General features: G+C 45.4%; 1 protein-coding gene across 1 annotated transcript in view; it reads right to left on the bottom strand.

The window, feature by feature from the left end:
- GREB1 (growth regulation by estrogen in breast cancer 1) overlaps positions 1-6,772 on the bottom strand; it is a 65,385-nt gene extending 58,613 nt beyond the window's left edge. Inside the window, exons 1-2 of the mRNA XM_012803692.2 lie at positions 6,438-6,772; positions 2,133-2,252 (exon numbers count right to left, since the gene is read on the bottom strand). Of these exons, the coding sequence (XP_012659146.1) occupies positions 2,133-2,252; positions 6,438-6,594 (277 nt within the window). The 5' untranslated portion in view covers positions 6,595-6,772. The remainder of the gene's footprint in view (positions 1-2,132; positions 2,253-6,437) is intronic.
- Positions 6,773-15,175: the final 8,403 nt, after the last annotated feature.

Here is a 15,175-nt window from a genome sequence, read left to right as displayed (position 1 = left end):
CCTCCCAAGTAGCTGGGACCACAGGCGCCCACCACAACGCCTGGCCATTTTTTGGTTGCAGCTGTCATTGTTGTTTGGCGGGCCTGAGCTGGGGATTCGAACCCGCCACTTTAGGTGTATGTGGCTGGTGCCTTAGCCGCTTGAGCCACAGGCGCCGAGCCACACTCATAGCTCTTTACACGAATCATTTGTCAATTGGTACCACCATACAATACCCATTAATGTGCAAATGAAACTCAGCAGAAAAAGGTGTGAGGCAAATGATGACAAATTATAATGTATAAAAGATAAATCCATAAGACACTGAGGAGGAGAAATAGGCCAATGTGAAGAGCAAGGAGGGAGAAACTGGTAACACCAGTTCCCTCTGTGTAGAGAACTGGAGACCAGGACATGGAGAAGGCTAAGAGCACAGAGAGACTGTCACTCTAGCTCTTCTGAAACTTTCCTGTTTTAGAGCTTTTAAATATATTTCTTATTCTAAAAATATAAGTTTCTACAAATATCAGGGGCAAAAGGATAAAGAGAGAAACAGCTTGCTCCTGGTGAGGGTGCCCCCAGCCCCACCTCCTGGGCTTCCTCCACCCTCAGCCACAGATAGAGACCAAGAGAGCAGACACACAGCCTGCGGGTCCCAGGCTTCCCTGCAGGGGCCCCAGCAGTTTGCACAGTGGTGTTTAACTTCATTTGCATGAGAGTCTTCCAAAGTTCAGAAGACTTTCCTCCTGTGTATCAGGGTTTAGCATTTGCTCCAAGGTTCCCCATGAGCCCCTGGGCAGAAGCAGGAGAAGGAAAGAGAAGGCAGTGCCTGCAGGACCCAGAGGCTGGCAGGCACAAGGCCAGCACCGCCGCACGTGCTGCGAAACTCTCCCTGCATCACCTGCAGGAAAGTGTTACCGCTCCCAGTTTGGAGAGAGGGAAACCAAAGCTTGGAGTTTGAATGGTTTGCTCATAGCTGTAGAGGTGACCAGGAAGGGAGGCAGGAGACTCCTGGGCTCAGAGTGGTTCCCCATAGGGACTTGGGCGAGGTGAGCTAGCCCCCTGAGGTCCAGGGCAAGCACTTAGCAGGTTCCCTAATTCCATGGCCCCTGCCTTCTGAAGAGCTAGAGGAAGATGGGCCTGAGTTGGAAATTCTGTGAAACTCACTATAATGACCACTGGGGAGTCTTATCATTTAGTACAGTGGTCTTTGGACACTTGGACGCTAGAAGTTCTGCTCCATGAAGAACCACTGTACTAACTTTCTTTTGCCTGGAAGAACAGCCCAGCAAGGGCTAAGTCCCTCCCTTGCCCACCATCATGCCAAGGTTAACTGCAGGCCTCCAGGTAGGGCACACGGGATCTCCACAAACCTCCCAGCCCAGCCCTGCACATCCAGGTCCTTACCAAACCAGGAACTCTCATACCATTTATTTCCATATTTCCAGATGAAGGACTCAATAATTAATTAATGCTTCCATTTTTCTAGAATAAGGGCTTGATACTAATTAATGCTTTATAATGAATTTAAAATAATTATCCCCCCCATCCCAAATGCTATGGTGTCAGCACAGGTGAACTTACTAACAGAGGCTGTCGGCTAGTGGGTGGCAGAAGCAGGGGCTCCAGCAGCCTAATTGCAGAGCACAAGCTCTCAGCAGAGCACTGAGCTGCCACCCCAGCCAGCTTCCCCAGGCCCCAGTTCCTCAGTGGGAAAACAGGAATAACACCAGGATTTTACAGGGTTCCTGAGATAAAATGTGTGTGCTTGTTCAACAATAAAACACTGATAAATATGAAAGATTATTCCTCCTGATCAATTCACAGTTAGACATGCTGTGCAAGCAGGCCTGGGTAGGGAAACATATTCCAGTCTTCAAACGACCAGCACAGAACGATGAAAGCTTGCCTCCCAAGCCACTCATAAACTGAGGCTATCCAAAGTGGCAGAGAGGCTGTGGGCCTGCTTGAGCACCCCATGGCACGGTGTCTCCAGAGCTGTCCCTTTGGGTAGGCAGGTCACAGCCGATGGCACAGCTCACTCCTCAGGGGCACAGTGTAGGAAGCAGGGACCCGGCAGCACACAACCATAGGCCTGGCCACTGCCCGGCTGTGCCTGGATGGGGACTCTGGGTGGTGCCCAGCCATCTCACCGTCGGTGGTGCAGCAGCCCTCAGGGGGAGGGTGCAGCTGGTAAGGATTCGGGAGACTGTTTGGCTCCAGCCCTCCTTCTCCTTCCTCTTCCTCTTCCTCATTGTCTGCTCGGCCACCACCTAGACGTGGGGAAGAAGAATGATGAGAAAGGCAGGGCCGGCCACCCTGGAATCCTCGGGCTCAGGAGGGCACAGGACCACCGGACCAATCCAGATGGAGTTCCATCTTTCTAGCTGGTAAATAACTGGTCCTCACAAACACACCGTAAGGGAGGCATTGTCATCCTTCTTCGTTTACTAGAAGGAAAAGCTGAGGCTCACTCACGCGGCACAGAGACTCAGGTCCCAGCCTGGCCGCAAGACTTCATGTCCAGGTCCACATCTGTTTCATCCGCCACAGCTGCACACATGCTAGGGGCTCATCTGTATACAAGTGCTCCATAAGGATCGAGCACGCTGGCTGCCCATGGTAGGCCCTCCAGAGGTATTGGTGTGGGAGGCCCCATGGTTTATGACACAGACTGTTTTATAAATAAGGAAACAGAGGCACAGAGAGACCCAGTGACTGGGTCACAGCTCTTCACCTAACTGCCAAGCAGCACAGCCTGCGTGTTCCCTGTTGTGTCTGAGGCCCAAGCTGATGTTCTCACCACTAAACTGCACGGCTGAGTTTAGGAGACAAAAATATTAACATAAGTAGCACAAAGTGCCTTTCCATAGTGGGAAGGAGCTGTAAGTTGCTGAGCATCTGATCCTGCGTCTTTAAAACAAGGCAGTTAATCCAAAAGAATCCTAAGGTCGCTGGGGGCTGTGATGGTCTACGTGGGAAAACACGGCCCTCAGAGTTGCACAGAGCCCCAGATGCGATTTAGACAGCTCTTTGCACTAGGAGTGGAGGCACAATGGCTGCCTGTGGGCCAAAGAGGGACAAAACAACATTGCAAGCAGGTGGGGACGGTGACTTTGGGAGGTCGCAGCAGGAAGCAAAGCAAGGATTCCTGATATCTCAGCCGTTCTGGGCCTGGAGGACACACAGGTGGTGGGAAGGCTGTAAAAAGATTACCCACGGGAGGGAGACGGGATAAATGCCTGAGCCTCCCTCCAGTGCCTTCTTCCTGTCATTAAATGCAGGCGCCTCCAGGTTTTAACAGAAAAGAGGTGACCCCAGGCGCCAGCAAGGCAATGCAGGGCCCCACCTGGGTGGCACAGAAGACTGTGAAATCCACTCTCATCTCTGGGCCAGGACTCCAGAGACTCAGAAGTGGGCAGCCTGGACACCAAGCGTCAGAGTGAAAAAAGGAGAGAAAATCTCATGGCAAATGAAACAAGCAGCCCTCAAAGCCCGAGCCTTCAGAGCCAAGGGTGCACACGGGAACGTCTGCACGTTACTCTGCTAAAGCAACAAGAACAGGAATTCAGACCCTGGGAAAGAATGAAAGAGGGGAGTCTTAGGCTTCAGAAAGTCAAAGAAAGAGCTGGACATCCAGTCAGTAAGAAAGCAGGATTACAGGTCAAAGGTCCACATCAGACATCCCCAGGCCTCTGATGGGCCCCAGTCCCATAGAAGACTGAACCAGGCGTGTTTACTGAGCTCTGCCTGCAGGACGAGAGCCGTAAAACTGTATTAGACAGAACCAACCAGATTGGGAGCTGAGAATCGTAATAATAAAACTCAGGAACTCAGAGTCCCTCACTCCACCAAGTACATACGAGGCTATTCATTTTAAAGCTTACATTCAACTTGGTTCTCCTTCCTTGAGAAGAAACTGCAGGACCTTCTGAGTGGGTGGGATTACAGAAATTTACCTGTTTAATTGATATACTTATCCTCAAATGCTGGGGTAGTTTTTGTTTCATTGATCTTTCTTAAAAGAAAAAAAAAGGAATCAATAATGTACAAAAGGTCCTTGCCTTTAGAAGGAGGTAGTGGGTAAGAACTCTAATCCAGAGAACAAAGTAGTAAGACCCCTGCTAAATCCCCCTCAACCAACACATGACGTGTTAACAGATCCAGGGGGTGTTTGGTATACTGGCACCCTGGTCGTAAAAATCATCTTTAATGGTATTGTCTGAGGAAAGCAAGAAATAAGATAAGAGACCCTGACAGACAGACAAAACAAGATAGGGCCCAGGCGAGGGCCAAGTTTTACGATTGGGCTGAGTGCTTGGTTTATGGGGACATTTAGCAAACCAAAAGCGTCTGTCCCTTCCCACTAGGCCTCTAAACCTCCTTCTTTTCCTGCACTAAAAAACCCCAAATCTCAGGAGATTTCTGTATGCTGGACAAACAGGAAAAACCATAGAGCAGACTTGTTTGGTTTACAGACCAACGTGGAGGTTGAACAAGCCTGCGGGCAGCTGGCAGGGAACCTCTACAGTCGGCACCACAGGGACGTAGAGACTGAGCCTCAAAGCTGTCCCTGGAAAGTGCCACCATGTCAAGCAGCAGAGAAGGGCATCCTGAGCACTCAGACAGCCTCCCAAGAAGAGGTGAGACAGAGGAGGCCTGTCAAATCTTCAAACAGGAGCAAAAGCTGATTAGGAGTCCTCAGAGTCTCCCCTGCCCGGCTCCCCAGGTGGGCAGCCCCAGCCAGCTTAACCGCTCCTCTGCCTCCTTTTTATCTCAGAGCTGCCAAAGCTGAGCTGCAACTGTTGCTCAGGTGCTTCTGCTAAACTTCAAGCAAATCAGCCTCGAATCCTCCCAAATCATGGGATCTCATTACTTTGGCTTGTGGAGGTAAAAACACTTTGCTGATCTTAAGGTAACATCCAAAGGCACTAAATTATCATTATTACTATTACTAATTTACCATTAGCAACAAAGCTTTTCGATACTATTAAGAAGTTAAGGATGGCCACACACATCCCACGAAAGTCTTGCGACTAGCCAAAACCACAGGCTCTCCAGTCATTTTTTTAACTCCCCACAATGTCACAGTAATGTGTTCTGTGCCAGAAAACATTAGCACTTTCAATGTGAATACCAGAGAATTATTATGCTTCCTAATTCGTAGCTTTGACCACAATCTCATTTCTCACAGGCTCAGAGCCGGTCCTTCCAGGTCTTTAGAGGGAATATTTGCAAGGTTGATTTAGGAAGGACGTTTTAAACAGTTACACAGGAATGCCTCCCTGCTAGAATCAGGAACTGTCACATATCACACCAGCTGGAACACAAGCACCTCTGTGCCCTTCTTTACGCTGTACGGTCTCCAGCCTGCCATCCCCACACACTCACATGTACACGCACACTCATGCACACTCATGTGCACTCACACAATCATATAGATTCATACACTCATGGACACTCATGTGCACTTTCACACATGCAATCACACTCACATGCACTCATACACACTATCGTGCACTCACACATGCACACATTTATGAATTCACACTCACACACTTATGTACTCACCCACATGCACAGAGTGATCTGAATTCAGGCACATGCACACACTCATGCACATACACTCACACACATGCACATACTCGTATGACCTCATACTACATACATGCACACACACACACACACACAAGATCATCTCTGGCATCCTGAAGGCTTTCTTGTTTAATTTGAGTTCACTAACCAGGGCCCCTTTTCACTTCAATAGCTAAATGAGGTCTGCAGATAACTTCAATCATAAACTGTACTCTTACAAAAAGAACTTCCAGAACAGTAGCTGTCTCATACTACAGATAGCTGAGAGGTTACATGAACATACGTGGCTATACAAAACAAATCGTTTTATTCTCTGGATAATTAAGTCAACCTTTAAGTCATCCCCATGCCTGAAGATATTTCGTTTATTCTTAGAATATGTTCAATTCATAAGGGTTTGCTCTTGGTTTTTAAAAGTTCCCAAAAGGCTTTTGCACCTGCTATCACAAAGAGAAATTGCCTTGACTACTTGGCAAAGATATGGCCATGAATCACAGGACACAAAGAAAAACCATATAACAGGGGCCAAAGCATGTTAACATTTCTTACTTATCCAAATAAAAATATCAAACCTCCTACTAATAAAAGTGTAAGCAACAACCAATTCAGAACAATTTGCCCACCTTTATTTCTCCTGCTAATTCAATGAATAATTTTTTTCCTCGCAACTTTGCAACAAAAACTTATCTTAATTTCACCCAAGTAAGAACGTGTGTGCAACTTTCTTTTTCTAAGAATTCTTTTCTGCTAGGCTCAACATTTTCTACACAGAGCAGAAGAGCAAAGAACTTCAAGCTCTGTTGCTCGCATCAAAGTGCACCCAGTAAAAGAAAGAATCAAAAGAAAGAAAAAGGAAATCCTACCTTCCAGAGAGGAAAGGTGCTGCTCAGCTTCCAGGTACAGCTGGGAGAAGATGGGCCTGGGCACCAGGTTGTTGGAGCGCAGGGAGGCCTCGATGGAGTTGTGCAAGACCTCTTCAAACCGGGTCGTCTTCAGCTGTCCAGCGTAAGAATTTCCCATCTTCAAAAGAGAGGATGGAGCCTGCTTTTTAAAATGGCATTTCAGTTTTGGTGAAAAAGACTGACTCCACACACAAAGCCCAGTGTAGAAGGAAAAACAGCTGCAAGGTGGAAGGGCCGTGTGGTCTCTACGCAGCAAAGACCCGGAGAGGGCGGCTGTCCTCAGCTCCAGCGACTGCCAGGCAATTACAGGAAGTTATGTAAGTAACAGCTTTCTCTCATTTAGCACTCAGCATGGCCCAACACCTTTCAGAATATGCCTCTGGAAACTGCCTCTTCACCATCCTCCAGTTCACAAGACACCCCCCCTCCTTTCCCAGAGATGTGACCCTGCCCCCGAGGCTCCCAGAGAAATGACGCTCCATTTTCCATGACCTGCAGACCACATATGATTTTTGTGAGGGCAACTGAGGAATCCGCGGCAGCCAGTCCCCAGATTTCAGGGTCACAGGAGTCAGCCTCCCTTACTTTCCCCCGAGGTGGGCTAGCAGATTTCTCATCGCTGCCTTTTCTGGCAGAAGGCTGATTATTAGCATTCTTCCTTTAAAACGTTTCTCACTGTTCTCCGTGTTTCCATGACACAAGTAATGCAAAATTACATCTGAAAAGCTTGAAAATGTGGAAATGAGAGAAGAGGATGGGAAAGCAAGAGGAAAATCACTGACATTTCTAGCCCCTAAGATAACCATTGTGGTTTTTTTTCCTCCAGAGCAGCTTAGTAAAGGATTCACTGTCGTACAATCCATTTCAGAACACTTTCATCACCCCAAAAAGAAAGCCACGCCCATCACTGCCCAGGGCAACCCCCCCACCCAGCCAGAGGCAACAACTAATTTATTTTCTGTCTCTATAGATTTGCCTATTCTGGAACATTTCCTATAAACGGAACCATTCATGGTGAGGTCTATCTTGACCGGGATTTTTCACTGAGCACAATGTTCCCAGGATGCATCTGTGTTGCAGCATGAATCAGCACTTCATTCCCACTGTGATGTTCCCCCCTGCCCCGCATTCTTTATAGACGTCATTCTCTTCCGAACTTGCAGACAGAAGGGATGGGGATTAAAGTCACAGAATTACGATCATTCTAATACCTCTTTTCACTTGGCATAAGCATTTTATCCAAGTACTTTTAAAACTGTTGTCCCGGCTGCATAATATTCCACAGGATGAAAATGCTAATATTTGCTCAGATATTTCCCTGCTCACACATACGGTTAGATTTCTATCTTTAGTCCTTCCCAAGAGCAGCTAAAAGGATGTCCATCCCTAATGCTTACTGTTTATTTTCTATTTTGTTAAATGTAGCACTATTTCCATTTGGTTTGATTTGTTGTACATTTTCTAAACTTTTACAAATAATTACTTTATTATCACCTTTTCTTTTCATCTTCTTTAACAACAAAGACACTGAAGGCTATGCTATGGGGCGTAGGGTTAGTATTAAGGGTTCTCCTTTCATTCCTTTCTAGACGGATTATGATCTTTCTTCCTTTTGATACTTTCTTTTTTATTGGCCAGGGCTGGGTTTGAACCTGCCACCTCCGGCATATGGGGCTGGCACCCTACTCTTTTGAGCCACAGGCACCACCCCCTTTTGATACTTTCTTCCATCCAATAATTAACTTGGAGTGTGTGTTTAATTGTAAATAGTCAAGATTTGAGCAAGAGGTGGGGTCAGCCTCCTATCATTTATTTCTAGCTTTCATTAGATTATAATCAAGGTTGTGGTCTTTAGAAACTCCACTTTTTCCAACTGTAAGGTTTCTTTTTGCCATGTCTGCCAGAATTTTACAGGTCTGAGAAAAGAAGATATCTTTCGGGAAGGAAGGAGACAGATTATTCAATTATTCTATATTCTTATATATTTCCCATCTACCATACTATTAATTTTCAAAGCAGCATATAACTTATAAAATAACACAAGCTGTGCTGCCCACACTGAAATAGCCACAGGACGGTGGTTTTCTTCCTCTTCCACCCCACACATGCTGGGTATGTGGCTGGTTCCTCCACCAGCCAGGCAAAACCTCGCACACTACCTCAACCCAAGGCATGTGTGATGTATCCCCTCATCCTTGTTCTGCTGGTGGCAGGGCAGTTTCAAGATGTCATCCTTGATGCCCTCAAGGAGCTCTGGCTTCCCTCCTGAAGGTAGGGGAGCTGGCATGGTCACGCTTTGCCCCTATTTGTAAGGAAGGATCAGCCTTTCCTCCTCCAACTAAGAGTAAATAGAAACCATTAAACACTTCCTGAGAGTGGCAGTAACTCCTGACCACAGGGCCCCTTGGCCAGCCTCTGCTTACAGCCCTGGGGAAATGAGCTGAGTTGGATCACTTCAGGAATTAGCCTCAACAAAAAGAAAGTGCTCCTGAAAGCCAGGGGGCAGCGGGGGCAGGGAGGCCTCAGGGCCCTCTCACCAGCTTCTTTCCTGACTGCACACACTTCGCCACACCACTGAGGAGTTCCCGCCACCTGGGGAGCACATGCTTTGCTCTCAACCCAGACACTGTGGATTAATGACGTCACAGACGCCTCCTATTCCTACAGCATCTTTGTCTGAGGAGCTTAAGGCATGCAGGCAGAAGCTGGAAGTCAGGCCCTATGGAACTGTGCCCTGCGAACAAAAGAGCCCAGTGGGGCTCTTCAGACCTGTCCCAAAGCCCTGTCCAGCTCACCTGACAGCTGACTGCTGCCCACAGGACTCCACAGTGGAGGCATCTCGGTGTCTAACGTGGACAGCACAATGAAGGGGAAGAAGGAAACTAACAGTCATCGTCCGGCCCCTGTGCACAGGCCCTGGGGACGGGCCCCACTTAGCACGTGTGGTAGCCACGGGGGCAGTGGTATGAAGCTCATGTTCCAGATGATCAATTCAAATCACAGAGACTCAGAACCTAAAGGAACTCTTGTTGAAGGAGAAGAAACAGAATGGGGTCCGGGGGAGAGAGGCAGAGTCGGGAGAAGCAAAAAGATCTCAGCAAAGAAGAGCTTCCACTCTCAAAAACAGGGAAATCTCGTTCTGTAGCCCTAAACAAACGTCCACGTTTTAATTCCATAAGTGAACAGTGCCACAGGAATCATGCCAGTTTGCATCTCGCAAGGCAGATGAAATCACACCATAGGTCCAGCCTGGTAAATAAGAACAAGGCTGACACACGGAAAACAGCTCTGAAAGCTGTTATTGTTTTGTTATTACCTATTGGACCACATCCAGATAGTGCAGGGACTGCCTAGACACCACAGCACTGCTCTGTCGTCCAGACTGGGCCTGACCTCAAAGCCACTCCTGCCAGGTGAGGACGGTTTGGGGCAGTCTGTGCTGGACACGCACCTGGAGCTCTCTGGATGGGGAGAAACCCAGACTTGACTGCCAGGGAACTAAAGACCTGGACAGAGGAGAGCCTCGCTCAGGGTCAAACACCAAAGTTCAAATTCTCCTAAATGCCTCATGTAATAGACAACCAGTGCCTGGGAAAGGCATCCTTGGGCTTCTCCTTCTCTCCCTGCCCTGGCCCTGACCACTCACTCCCTGTCTGCAGTCTCTTCATGGGACTCCTGCTACAGCTATTCAATGTGCAGACTGCCTCCAGGGTTCCTTCCACACCCTGACACACACGGTGGCCGCTGACTATGTGGCAAGGCCCGCACTAGCTCCCCTTGACACTGACGCGGGCAGGGCACTCTTGGACTGCAGAACTGAGGAGTGCCCGTCAGAGCGGAGACAACCACAGCCACAGCCCTCACTTAATGCACAAACGCCTGGCTGTTGCAGACTGGAAGGAACACGTGTGACCCTGAGCAAAGTGCTTTCCACCAGACTTCAGTCTTCTCATGCATTAATATGACACTGGGCACTCAAAGGGAGTAAAGGAGACCGAGTGTGTGAAAGTGCCTAGCACAACACCCAGTAGTCAGCGCAAGATCGTTAATTTCGAGCTGAATATGAGCATTCACATGAAAAGGCAAAAATTTCAGATCATACATGGCAAGCGACAAAAAGTACTGTTGCCCTTATGTGCTACAAGTTGAGAATGTGGAGAACTTGCTGAGAATCTGAGTAGCTAAAAGGGCTGGTACTTGAAGTGGACCAGTAGGATAAGCAGGATTTTTTTCTTTTTCTTTCTTTCTTTTCTTTTTCTTTCTTTTTTTTTGAGACTCACTATGTTACCCTTGTTAGAGTAACCAGTCTACCCTGGGGTTGAGTGCCCTGGCGTCATAGCTCACAGCAACCTCAAACTCTTGGGCTCAAGCAATTCTCTTGTCTCAGCCTCTCAAGTAGCTGGGACTACAGGCACCCACCACAACACCCAGCTATTTTTTGGTTGTAGTTGTCATTATTGTTTGTCAGGCCCAGGCTGGGTTCAAACCTGCCACCTCCACTGAATGTAGCTGGCACCCTAGCTGTTGAGCTACAGGTGCTGCTGAGGCGATAAACAGGATTTTTTTCTGGCAAAAATTTGAGAACGGCATTTGAGAAAGGCACAGTAGTAGAGTGCAAAGGCTTAGAAACTCCCAGGGAGCAGACATACTCTAGAAAAAGAATGAAATTTATTTGTAAATGGTTTACAGGATGACACAATGGTAGAATAACACAAGCAACCCTAAGGGGAAAAAAAAGACATTGTGTTCCCTTTTTTTTTTTTTTAGACAGAGTCTCACTCTATTGCCCAGACTAGAATGCCGTGGCATCAGCCTAGTTCACAACCTCAAAACCTGGGTCAAGCAATCCTCTTGCCTCAGTCTCCCAAGTAGCTAGAACTACAGGCACTCACCACCACACCTAGCTAATTTTCCTATTTTTAGTAGAGATGAGGTCTTACTCTTGCTCAGGCTGGTCTCCAACTCCTATGCTCAAGAGATCTTCCTCATCAGCCTTGCAAGATGCTAAGATTACAGGCGTGAGCCCTGGCAGCCTAGTCATTGTATTTAATAGTCAAAGGAGCTGCAAAGCCTAAGTTTTACGGTGAGGAAGGTCCTGTTTCAGGCAGGTTAGAGATATTTGTACTAAACCTGGAGGGAGACGTAGAGGCAAGAGGCCTAGTGGACACTGTTTCAGTTGGACCTTTGACACCTGCTTGTTTTTAAGAGGCACAAAATGTTACTTGCAAATTTGGTGCACAGGGGTGCAGCTGGTTGATTGGTGGGCCTCATAGGAGGTGATTAGATGGGGATCTCTTTCAGCAAATCAACTTCAAATATAGTCCTATAAATAGTCCTTTTTATAGCAAATCTCAAAAATGGCCTAGGAACAAGGCAACAAGGTGAAAATTGAAACTGAAGAATGAGAGTACTCCCTTTCCCTCCACCAGCAGCCCCTTCCCTATCTCTGTGGAAGCCTAGAGATTAACTCAGGACAAATTAAACTACAGAGAATCTGGATTCTGTGACACAGCTGACAACAGTACTCAACTACCTCTGGTCCGTCTGACCCAAGAAGCACCTACCCACTCACCCAGATGAAGCAGACTGCCTCAGGTGAGTCTGGAGATGCACAGGTGAGCTACCTCAACATGCTTTGGATGGCTGAGACATCTAACCCAAGCATTCCATTCCCATAGCACTAGAAATCACACTGTATCACTTAGAGGACTTGGGCAGAAAGGGAAGTAATCTTTAGGTTGTGTTAAAGTCCAATTAGAATACATGCAGGGAAGAAGCTTCAAGGAAGATAGATTTATTAAAGGTGAAGACGAAGGAAGGAGAAGCAGCTTCTAGTGAAGTGAGATAGGTGGAAAGCACACATTCTCTCTGCTCCCCCCAAAGCCACACTAGAAGGACAGTGAAAGAATACACAGGTATAAACATGCAAAGAGACAGGAAAGAAAAGCACAGCAGACAAAATATACCAACAAAATTTAGAAGATGTTAATGAAGCAGAGGACAAATAGGGCCAGACCTGGAAAGAGTCATTAGGAAGCCCAGTCCTGAAATGGGTGAGGCATCCTCTGAGAAGCAAATAATTCTAACCCACAACAGAAGCCAGAAAACTAAGGAACCAAGTGGCACTTATAGCTCAGTGGGTAGGGCGCCAGCCACACACACCAGGGCTGGCAGGTTCAAACCCAGCCCGGCCAGCTAAACAGCAATGACAACTGCAACCAAAAAATAGCCAGGCATTGTGGGGGACGCCTGTAGTCCCAGCTACTTGGGAGGCTAAGACAAGAGAATCGCTTAAGCCCAAGAGTTTGAGGTTTCTGTGAGTTGTGACACCACAGCACTCTAGGGGACAAAAAAAAAAAAAAGCAAAGAAGAAAGAGAGGAAAGAAAGGAAGGAAAGGAGAGAGAGAGAAAGAGAGAAGAAAAGAAAGAAAAAGAAAACTAAGGAACCCAAGGCAATGAGATGAAAAATAGAACTGAAGAATGGGAGGACTCCCTCAACCTCCCCCAGCATCCCCTTTCTAGTCTCTACCAAAGCCTGGAGATTTACTCAGGACAAATTAAACCACAAAGAATTTGGATTCTAGAACATTCCTGACAATGGGTACAAGATATATATCTGAAAACAGAACTGACTCACAGTCTGTACTCTAGGTGATGAAATTTCCCTTCTCCATTCCCGTTCTCCATTCCCTTTCTCCCACTTGGCTCCCCCAAGATTCAGTCAGGCTTCCCAAGAGCAAATGTTGAAAACTGAGGGTACTCCTAATGTAACAAATCCACATCTAATCACCTTCTGTGAGGTCCAGCAGTCAACCAGCTGTACCCACAAGTGCAGCTCTTTCAAGCAACTTTCTGTGCCTGACTTAAACACCAGCAGAAATCCAAAGATCGTCAGCATCACAAAGGCTTTTGAGGAAATCCTTTAAGATAAAGGGCAGAGAATAAAAGAAGAAAAGATATAAAAAAGAGCAAACAAAACCACAAAGGAAACACATCCACTGCAATGAATATCCTCAGATGGATAATGTATCCATGAAACAAGAACAGAATGCTATAAAAAAGTAAATATGCAGAAAACAAGAAGGAACTCTTATAAATTCCTTAAATAATAACAGGAATTTTAAACCTTAGTAGAAAGGATAGAAGGCAGAGTTGAAGATAAAGACACAAAGAATAGGAAAAAGAAAACTGGAATGGCTTTGTTATTGCATAATAGGACAACCATAATATTAAGCTGACACTTTTTTCAGCAGTTGAGAATGTTATTTTTCTGTCATATTATTTCCAAAATAATAATTTAAAAAAGCTACTTTGGGGCCACAATATTCTAAAACATTCCATTAATGTGGCACATATTATTTGTATATTTAATCATTTTTAATGCCTCTTGAAGAAGAGCAGTTAAGGCGTTAGTTGAGGAAAATTTTAACAGACACCAATACCCACAAAGAGAAAAATGTTTTTATGTTTCCTTTCAATGTTGTTGGTCTATTGCAATGTTAGAAAATGAATTTCTTAAGGGTGAATGGGGAAAAAAATAAAATTTGAAAATTAAACCATGAAGTTCCAAAAAATTCCAGGAAAAGAAAACAAAGAAATAATCTAGACAATTCTTCACAACTGAAACATAAATTTCTAGATTTAAAGGACTCATCAAGTAACCAGCCCAATAAATGAAAAAAGATTCACATCAAAGCATACTACCATGAAATTTTAGAACACCAGTGATAAAGAAAGGTCCTTAGAACTCTCAGAGAGAAAAAACAGGTCACATTTGAGGGCTTAAAATAATCAGAACAACTTCAGATTTCTCAACAATGATACTGGACACCAGGAAATAATGAAATAATCCCCTGAAAATTCTGACGGAAAATTATTTCCTACCTGTAATTCTATACCCACTAAAATAACAATCAAAAGGGAGGGGATAGCAAAACCATTTTTAGAAATACAAGATAACATAAAAATATATTTCTCAAGTTCACTTTCTCAAGAAGCTACTGGAAAGTAGTGTAAATTAACAAATATGAATACATGGGCCTAAGACTCAGAAATCGACAGAGGAAACAAGTAAAGGGGACTGCGAGGTGATGACCACAGCAGCTTGGCAGTCCACATAAACAGGACAGAAGGCTGCAGGAAGGATGTCACGAAGAAGAAAACCAGGGGACAGATTTGATTATCTGCTGTGTTTCATTATATTGAAAGGAGCTTTATACATTCTATCAGAATATGGGGATGTATTATGGATAGGTTCATAAAAATTTAAGTAAACAACAACAAAAAGAAGCTATGGGAAAATTAAAATGCATAAGAATTGAAAATTTAGTTGTAGCGCACTGTAAGTCTATGGTGAGTGCTAATTCAACCAAAGTTTTGATATAAAACCAAAGTTTTGATATTTTGGAAGAATGAGAACAGGAATGGGACATGGGCATATGTGTGCACATGTGAGTATATATTTAAAAGCTAAATTCTCATACTCTACAGTAAGAACGAAAAGACAGTCAAGAAACAAACAAGAAATTGCAGCACAAGTTGTTATTTGGAAATAAAGAGGTAAATTCCAGAAAAAAAAAAAAAAGAAAGGAAAAAAGAGTTAAAAAAATTGTTTTGTTCTTGTTGTTTTTTTGTTGTTTCTTATTTCATTTTGTTGTATGTTTGCTATGATTATATCATTGAGATAATTGGTGAAATTT

This window comes from Otolemur garnettii, unplaced genomic scaffold (assembly GCF_000181295.1).
Source record: "Otolemur garnettii isolate 467f Iridium unplaced genomic scaffold, OtoGar3 scaffold00022, whole genome shotgun sequence".
NCBI lineage: Eukaryota > Metazoa > Chordata > Mammalia > Primates > Galagidae > Otolemur > Otolemur garnettii.
This window is presented reverse-complemented; position numbering and strand designations above follow the sequence as displayed.